Here is a 9,048-nt window from a genome sequence, read left to right on the forward strand (position 1 = left end):
TATACAAAATTAACTTACAAGTAACTTTTCAGCAAGATAAGTCAATAATTCCTTAATATTGATAAAAAAAATACTGGTTCCACCGGCAGATTATGTCACATATAACAAGGGGAAAACGTTTTATCAGTAAAATAATCTGCTGATAGAATTAGAACATTTTCGTCAATATTAAGGAATTATCGTCTTAAACCAAGCTTCTATGTGTTGCTGAAAAGTTACTAGTAAGTTGGTTCTGTCCTATTTCAAGTGTAATAAGATATTTGCACTAAAAGACCAAAAACTAATAGACCAAAAATACTTAGTAAGACTTTATGTTTTTGCAGTGTTGTTATAAGTGGAACAATCTTCCAGTGAAACTATCAATATTAAGAAAGTATTAACTTAAAACAAGTAAGGGTGCAGTAAACTGGGCCTGAATTCCTTAATTCTGGGCTGATTCATGCGTGTGAAGCCGATCTTATCTACCTCAGTAAAGGTCTAAAAATCAGCCTCTGTCCTTTTCTGCTCTGCCTTTAGAGGGGTTTAACAACATTTCAGACAAAAAAATTGGTATTAGCCAAATTCAGAATCGGCAGGTCAGGACTGCTGATCGGTCAGAAAACTGCAGTCGGTGCACCTCCACTTATAAGTGAAACAATCTGCCAGTTGAACGAGGGCGTCTTTAAATCAATAAAGGAATACTTAAAGCAACGTTCTGTATTTTACTGGGAAGTTATTTGTAAGTTAGCTTTGTCGTATTTTAAGTGTACTAAGATATTTGCAGTAGAAACTACATCAGAAATACTTGGAGAGGTTCAGTGTTTCCGCGGTGTGAGGCCGATCAGCAGCAGCGCTTTCAGGAGTACGGCTGTGGAACGCCGTACCCGGCTCTGTACATGGGCTTCCCCGTTGGAGACTGAGAACTGGAATACGCCGGCGCGGCCGGGTAGCTGTAGCCGCCGTAGCTGTAGGAGGCCGGGTACGGCGCCGGGCCGCCGGCGGGTGGGTGGCTGGGGGTGTACTGACCGAACGCAGAGCCGGGGTGCGGGGCAGGAAACGGGTGCTGGGTCGGGTACGGGCAGGTGACGGAGGAAGGCGGCCCGAATGCCGGTCTGGGCCCGGAGTAGCCCGCGGCCGGGGTGAAAGACGAGCCAGAGCTCGGGTATGGAGTGAACTGTGGGGGCGGATTGTTTGGGATCGGCCCCGCCGCTGCCACTACAGCAGGTGGGTTGGGAGGGGCAGCGGGGTACGGGCTGTATGGAAGCCCAGAGGCTCCAACTGCAGAAGACGAGGCCGACTGAGAGGAGTTTTGGTAGCTGGAGGACGGCGGGTTGGAGTTCGGCTGCGGCAGATTTGTCGTCGTCACTGTTGTCGTCGGTAGGTTCCATGAGGCTGCCGTGGCAACGGGGTTTGGGGCAACGCCGGCTGATGATGTCATGGCGGTCGGGTTGCTCTTGTCCCTCTGTCGCAGGATTTCTTGGAGTTTCTCTATCTGCACACGTCTTTTGTGAGCGAGCGAGCGCAGGAGGAGGAAACGCTCGAAGAAGGAGTCCAAAGACAGAGAGCCTTCCAGGAAGTCATCGGCCAGAACCTGGACACACACACGGTGAAACACGCATCATCTACCGCCGACGGAAGAAACACACAGGGCTGGGCGGCGTGGCTTACAAATAAAGTCTAAATACCAACATTACAACAGCAAATCAGTTCTAAAAACCCAAACGTAGATAAAAATAAGAGACAAAAAAAAAAAAAAGATTTCCAATCTTAACCAATCTTAAATCCCCCCACGCCAGCTCCCTGGCTTTTATTTCTAAATAATATATTACAAATGATAGAATTTTTTTAAAAAAAAGAGGCTTTTAGTCTATGGGTTCTAATTCAACTTCTACGAGTTGTATGATGCAGCATCTGGGCCAGATAAGACCTGAATCGCAAAATAAGCATTTTATATCAGTTAATATTGATAATTATTGATTAGTTTTTTGTTTTAAATATCTGAAATACTGCCAAACTGGTGATGTGAACTTTGAACTGTTATCATTTTTAACTCTCACTCCACAACCTTGTTTTTTGTTTTTAAATGGTTAAGAGGCACTGAGAGAAAACCTTAAAACTGCTGCTGCGTCAGTTACTCCACAGGTTGTTGCTAGGTAACCAAAGAATGAGTGAGTAGATAGGTAACCAAAGAGTGAGTGAGTGAGTGAGTGAGTGAGTGAGTGAGTGAGTGAGTGAGTGAGTGAGTGAGTGAGTTAAAGCCACCAATTTTGTTTTAATTACAAGAACGTAATCATAGTATTAGCAGAATAAAGTTTGAAAACAGTTTGAATAAAGACAGATCTGGTATGAAAAAAATCTGATTATATTTTAAGTCATATTGACCAGATCATAGTCTATTCTATAAAATCTAATTTCTATTTTTAACATAGCAATATGTGAAAAATATTGTATAAAATACATCTATAATGCCCTGTATTTTACATTTTAATTAGACATGCGAGTAAAAACTCACCTGTTTAGAGTTACTTTTGAAACATTGGAAGTGAAACATTAATCAACAATTTTGTATTTTTTTGTGTTTTTAACTATGTAAAGCACTTTGTACTCCCTTGTTGCTGAAATGTGCCATACAGATAAACTTGATTAATTGGTTGATTGGTTGATGTGTTGGGCGGCTGAACACCAACCTCTGACTCAGACTCCGTTTTTTCACTTTCCGTTTGTAGTCTTGAGAAGAACGCCTCTGGAGAGACCTGACCCACCATCCCATCTGTGTGAACAGATAGGAAACAACACCTTAAGACAAAAAAAAACGTCCGTAGGGCTTTTACAGAACAGCAGAGAACGTGAAAAACTGGTTGTGTTCATCTGGATAATAATCTGCTCAGAATAATGAGACGTGCAGCAAATGACCTACTTCGTGACTTTTTAAAAAAAATGTCCAATGGGAAAACCAGGGAGCAGAGTAAAGTAAATTCATTCAAGCCAATTATAAAAAAAATACTTAAACTGGACTGATCACTTCTTAAAGCTGCCGTACACAACTTTTATTAAAAGAATATATTTTCTTTTTATAATTTATGTTGTGACAGTATGAGAGAGATAATCTTTAAAAATAAAAAAATTGAGCTCCTGTGCCTTCTCCCAGTGCTCTCTAGAAACAACCAATCAGAGCCAGGCTAAGGCATTGACAGCCTTAGCGCTGTCAATGCTGCAGCTAGCAGAGCCTGTTGTGAATGCTAAGGCTAGTTAACACAGCAGCTGACGACAGCAGATAAATGGTTATCCTGCAGCTGTAAGCTGTTTCTCCATCATTAGGAAATTTAGCAGCGAGAACATGAGGATGATTGACAGAGCTAAGACGCTCTTCTTGGCTCCGACTGGTTGTTTTTGGTCGGGAGCGGTGCATTTCTTCAGATGGCAACGCTAGCTCAGGGAGGAAATGAAGAAGATTTAGCTTTACAGATTATCTGTCTGATATTATACCGTCATGACATGGTTACACTTTTAACAAATATGTAAGAAATAAATGTTGTATAAAAGTTACATAAGGCACCTTTACCTGAGGCAATATAGACTTCGACTATAAAAAACTGAAAATAGTTCATCCACATGTCTAAAAATAGCACAATACAAAGGACTAGAAGACAATGGTGAACTGACAGAATTTATTTAAAGTCTCATTGTTTCTCTAATTTCCAACGTCAGTGTTTCCTGCGCCCCACCTCTCTGGGAGCAGTGCTGCCTGTAGGTTTCTCTGACGGCCTCCAGCTGAGAGTATCTCGCCACCAGCGCCTCCTTCAGGGACTCCAAACGAGGTTTCATGTCCAGGTTTTGCTCTGCCAGGCTGCGGTTGGCCGCCAGCGCCATCTCTCTCTCCAGCTGGATATTCTGAATCTGAAGAAGGAAAAATTCGCTAATTACAGAAAGGCCTGCAACGATTACTTTGACGATTAATCAGATTAAGAAGTTGCCACATTTTGCGCCTTTTTCATCTGACCACTTAAGTTTTTCTTGTACAATATTAGAAATACATTAAAATGCAAATAAATCCATTCCTAATTGAAATAAGAAAATATACATTTTATTGCCTAGAATGGAATAACCCAGAATTCCTTTAGTGAATGTTTGATCATTTGTAGCTAAAATAAATATTTCACATGCTTAATAACACTAGCATGTGACAAGTTCAGCTCTTTCTGCTCAATTTAATAATACAGTGTAGGGCTAATCTGTTGGATTAATTGATAAATAATTAGACAGCAAAAGGTGCTTAATATGAGATTTTGTTTAAAATCTATGCCACTTGATGAACTTTAGGTGAAACTTATTTACATACAAAGGCTTTTTTTTCATCTTAAATGCAAAATGCATTTATTTTTTGTAAACTTTTGACTTAATTTCAGGTTGAACTGGGAGCAAAACACAAAATAAATGGGTCTATTGTGTTTGAAGCATTGTAGCACATTGTGTTAAAGACTCAAGTCAAAGTTAAAGGATTAAAAAATGAGAAAACACAAGAGATGGCGACAAACTGCTGAGTCACAGGTAGACAACAACCTCAGCAGTGTTATGACAACAGGTAATATTTCCTCTTTTGTTCTACAGTCTTTATAATATCTCTCACACAATGTGTTTTACATCAAAGCACGCTCCCTCCTGTTGATTTCAATCCTTCAAACATTTTACCAAACTTTTACAACCTCAACATTTAATGTGGATTCTTGGGATTTAAAGCAACATACCAAAACAAGTAGGGCATGATTTTTAAGTAGAACTTTTTTTTTCTGATAGCTCCAATTAAAATCCAGTGCAACAACAGTCTTCAAGTTCATAAAATGAACAGAGTTCACTTTTGTATAATTTAATCTCAGTATAGAAGTCCAAGAAACACAGCAAGTCAAAAAATTTACCTTTTGGCCAAAACAGAAGATGTATATGATGGAAAACTAACAAAACATGCCATCCTGAACACTTTGTCCTCTACAGTGAAATACGGAAGTGGGGGCATCATGATGTGGGGAGGCCGTTATTCAGCAGAAAACTGAGCAGTTGATTGAGAGGAAGGAGGAGCTAAATACAGGGAAAAGTTGAGACTGGGACTCAACCCCGATACTGATACTTCTTAAGATCAAATAATATTGAACATCTTTTCACATTGATGTAATTTGGCCCAATACAAATAAAAACTGATTTGATTTAAATGTTAAAATTATATTTAACCACAACTGTTACCTTGCAGTTCAATTTCTGAGACTTAGAGGGCCAAAGAAATAGCTGTGTTTGAGTTTGACACCCATGCTTTAAATTATAGCATATTAGTGTGTTAGAATGACCTAGTCAAAGTCAAGATCCAGACAGAAAGCTGAAACTTCAGCGAGGTATGAACCTGGATGTTTACAGAGACTCTCATCCAAAGTGAGAATTGAGTAAATTTGAGTCTCTGGATGTTTAGAGCTGCTGGAGACGAACCAGATTAAGATGTTCAGCTGAAACTGCAGCAAAACAAAGGATTGCATTTTACTCTACAGCTGCACAATGATAATACAACATGCAATAACATTGATGAATGTTGCAATAACGACATGGCTCACAGAAAATGAATGAATAATAATCTGCTTAGAGTTCATAGCATAGACACTAGATAATGATTAGTGTATCCAACTACTGCAAAAAAATAAGAATTGTTTTGTAAAAAGGAACAAGGAGCCTTTTAAAACTTACCTTCTAAAACTTGTTTATGCTGCATCAAACACCAAATTTATTATATCCATGGTACTTAACTAACTAGCTAACAATTATTACAGTTCTTAATGCATATTGTGACAATGACAAATTTGCTGCATATTCTGCAAATCTGTTCAACCTTTCTCTGCTTTTATGTAGAACTCTCCAAAACATCATCTTCCTTAGAACTCTCCAAAACATCATCTTCCTTAAACTTTACATTATGTAATGCTTTGCACTGGTCTATCACATAAAATCAAAATAAAATATACTAATATTTGTTACTGTTATGTGACTAAATGTTATGTAAAGCACTACACGTCTGCCTAACAGTGTTTCCATACACACGGCTGGTTTATGACTCATACATAAAAGCTGCCAATGATTTGCTAAAGTCTAAAAGTGCAGCCACTGTCAATATTTCCACCCAGTCATAGAAAAAAGGGGCGTTGTTATTCCAACATCATTAAAAAAATGAGACGCTTTTTCCTCCCTTTCCCAGCTGAGCTGCTGCCTGTCTTTAGGAAAACCTACTCAACAGTAAATGGCTGCAAAAATAAAAATAAAATAAAACCTCCAGAACAATCTAGGAAATTTTGGCTAAAAATGGGACTTAAAGCTAAAATCTAACTCTCAAAAATCTAAAGAAATAAGAAACGGTATGTTGAATGTTTAAACATTCAACAAAAATAAATGTTTGCATGTCTGACACAGTGTGAGAGCTCTGTAAACCTAAAATGTTAAAATGTCCAAGAAAGCTTTCTGTGAAAATCTAAAAGAATATTACATCTGATGAAACTTTATTTGGGTCCAGAATCAGAGTGCAGTTAGATGAATTTTCTGGTCAAGCTTCTTAATTCCTCCCTAAGAAGACAGCAATTTGAATACAAACTAACAAAGCATGCATATTATGACATTAGTGGATGATGCGTACTTGAGGGAAAATAAACCAAAAAAACAAACAAACAACAACTCAAAACCGTTTGGTCAGCTTGTCTGAGTGTGGAATGTGTGTATACAGTTTTCTTTGGCAATTGCAACAAATAAAACTCCTACATTAGTAAGAGGCAGCGTACTTTGGTTCAACATCACAGCTAAACCCATAACTGCGATGATCATTGGAGACAAAAAAAACCCTAGAAGGGAAAGACATGCGGTAAAGACCCCATGACCTTGGTCGCATGTCTTCCCCTTCTAGGGTTTTCTTTGTCTCGATTCCAGGCCGGGAATCGAAACTGCAACAGCCGCGTCGAGGACTAAAGCCTCCATATCTGGGTTGTGCTTAACCCCTGCACCACCACAGCACCTACAAGCAGCTCTACTTTTACTTGAGTAAAATTTCTGGATTCTCTACCAACTGAGTGAAAAACAAACATGTTTTAACCAAATATTCACCAGGGACAGACACACACTTAGTTTTGTTTAAGTTTCATATTGAAAGAAACTGATTTGGAAAAAAAATATTTTGTCTCATTTTGTGATTTTTTGTTACTTATATTAATTTTTGTCATTTTAGTCCTTGAAATACTAAAATTTCCACTTAATTTTATATTTCGGTCCACCTGATGATGTAATTTTTAAATATTAACTGATTGATAAATTGATCAACTACTCAGTACTTGAGTAGACTTTTTTACCAAATACTTTTTTATTCGAGTAATTTCTTGGATGGCTACTCTACTTTTATTTGGGTAAAATATGCTGAAGTAGTGCTTCTTTTACTAGAGTACAATTTTGGGTACTCTACCCACCTCTGATTATATCTATCCATGAAAGTCAACAAATCAACACAACTCAGTCTGAGAATTTTACCTTTAGTTTTTCTGAATTATAATAAACCTATAACTCGCTCCTGAGCCATTTCAAAACCTGAGCTAAAGATAAAGTAACGCTTCCTTTTTTTCTTACCTCGTCAGACTCCTGAGCCATAGACTCCACCCTCTCTGGATTGTCCAGGAGCTCCTGCAGCTCTGATTGGCCCAAGTCCTGGAGCTTCTCCATGTGATTGGCTAGGATAGCTGTCCGTCAAAGAGCATACAGGAAGTAAAACGAGGTTAAACCACTGCTTGGAAACAGAAAGTGAACACTTGGAGGCCTCCCATCTGAAATTAATGTCAATTAATATAGTCAATTATAACAGCCTGATTTTTTTACAGTTATATTGACAAAAATAAAACACACTAGCTACTTAATAGATGCATTTCATTATAAATACGCATTTTAAAATGATTTGGCCACTTATTTAGTAAATAAGAGTAAACGGGGAACACCTAAATAGCGACATTCTATAAATAGCTGGCCAACTGGCGGCTGAGAAATATAACTTAGAACAGTATGTACAGTACACAAGTGGTCGAAGGCCACGGTAAACAAAAACAGATTTTCAGAAGAACAGTCAATAAAAGAAAAGGTGTAAATAAACAGGCACTTACATTATAACAGCAGAAGAAAGTCAGTGCGTCTCTGACTGGTGCTGACATCTAACACCAGATATTTATTTCCCCTGACAAGCGACGCGACACGTCTCCTGGATCTCCGAGCGGGTATCAGCTGAATGAAGGGAAAAAACCGAGACGACGCTGGTTTGTTTTCGGCGCTCTTCGGCCGGCAAGCTAACTAGCTAGCTACCGCCGATGTCCAGTCTCAGCTGAAAGTTCCGCGTTCAGTGAGCTGTTGTCAGGGGGAGCCTGTGAAAAGAAGAGCGGCGTCAACTTCGAGGGAAGCCCGGTGATCTGCCGACCAAACACGAAGCCCCGGGACCAAGTCACCCAGCAACTGATGGCTGGCCAAACTCCCTACAGTCCTGGTAATGATTAGTTGAATCAAAAATATTAACGCAGTGGGGAAAATTTAACCGATAGTTGACAAAATTGGAAGAAAAATAGGAAAGTTCCACTCTGCTCTGACAGGAACTCCTGCCATTTTTGGACTCCTCCACAGCTGGCGGGGGTGTATTTCAAGAGAAACAATTTTATTCAGGCGTGTATTGCTGAACTGACAAGATTTTTATGTTTGCCCAAGTTTTGAATAATATTTTTTTGCCCTTTCCTTTAAGTATAATGTCTTAAGCAGCCCACTGACCTCTGGAGAACCCGAAAAACAAAAAGCTGTTTCTGGAAATGGTATGCGCCGAGAGACAAGAGGAAACGGTTGTTGGCCAAGAGATTCGCGCATGCTCAAAGGCTTCTCAATGTAAATTCAAAACAATGGCAGAACTGTCACTTCCATCGGAACAATGTTTGTAAGTTATTGCTCTTTGTTTTAGGAAAATCACAGCTGTGAGCAACAACAAATTGTTTTAAAATATAACAAATGCAGAATTTTTAACATCTAAAGAGTATA

The 9,048-nt window shown here is 39.0% G+C and overlaps 1 protein-coding gene across 1 annotated transcript; it reads right to left on the bottom strand.

The window, feature by feature from the left end:
- vps37c (VPS37C subunit of ESCRT-I) lies at positions 1 to 8,856 on the bottom strand. Its single transcript, XM_008418843.2, has 5 exons — positions 8,139 to 8,856; positions 7,615 to 7,724; positions 3,705 to 3,876; positions 2,667 to 2,749; positions 1 to 1,570 (listed from the first exon to the last, which is right to left on the bottom strand). The coding sequence occupies exons 2-5, from the start codon at positions 7,705 to 7,707 to the stop codon at positions 836 to 838; spliced, it is 1,083 nt and encodes a 360-aa protein (XP_008417065.1). The 5' UTR covers positions 7,708 to 7,724; positions 8,139 to 8,856; the 3' UTR covers positions 1 to 835.
- Between the last annotated feature and the right edge of the window lie 192 nt (positions 8,857 to 9,048).

The sequence above is a fragment of the Poecilia reticulata genome, linkage group LG1 (genome assembly GCF_000633615.1).
Source record: "Poecilia reticulata strain Guanapo linkage group LG1, Guppy_female_1.0+MT, whole genome shotgun sequence".
In the NCBI taxonomy this organism is placed as follows: domain Eukaryota; kingdom Metazoa; phylum Chordata; class Actinopteri; order Cyprinodontiformes; family Poeciliidae; genus Poecilia; species Poecilia reticulata.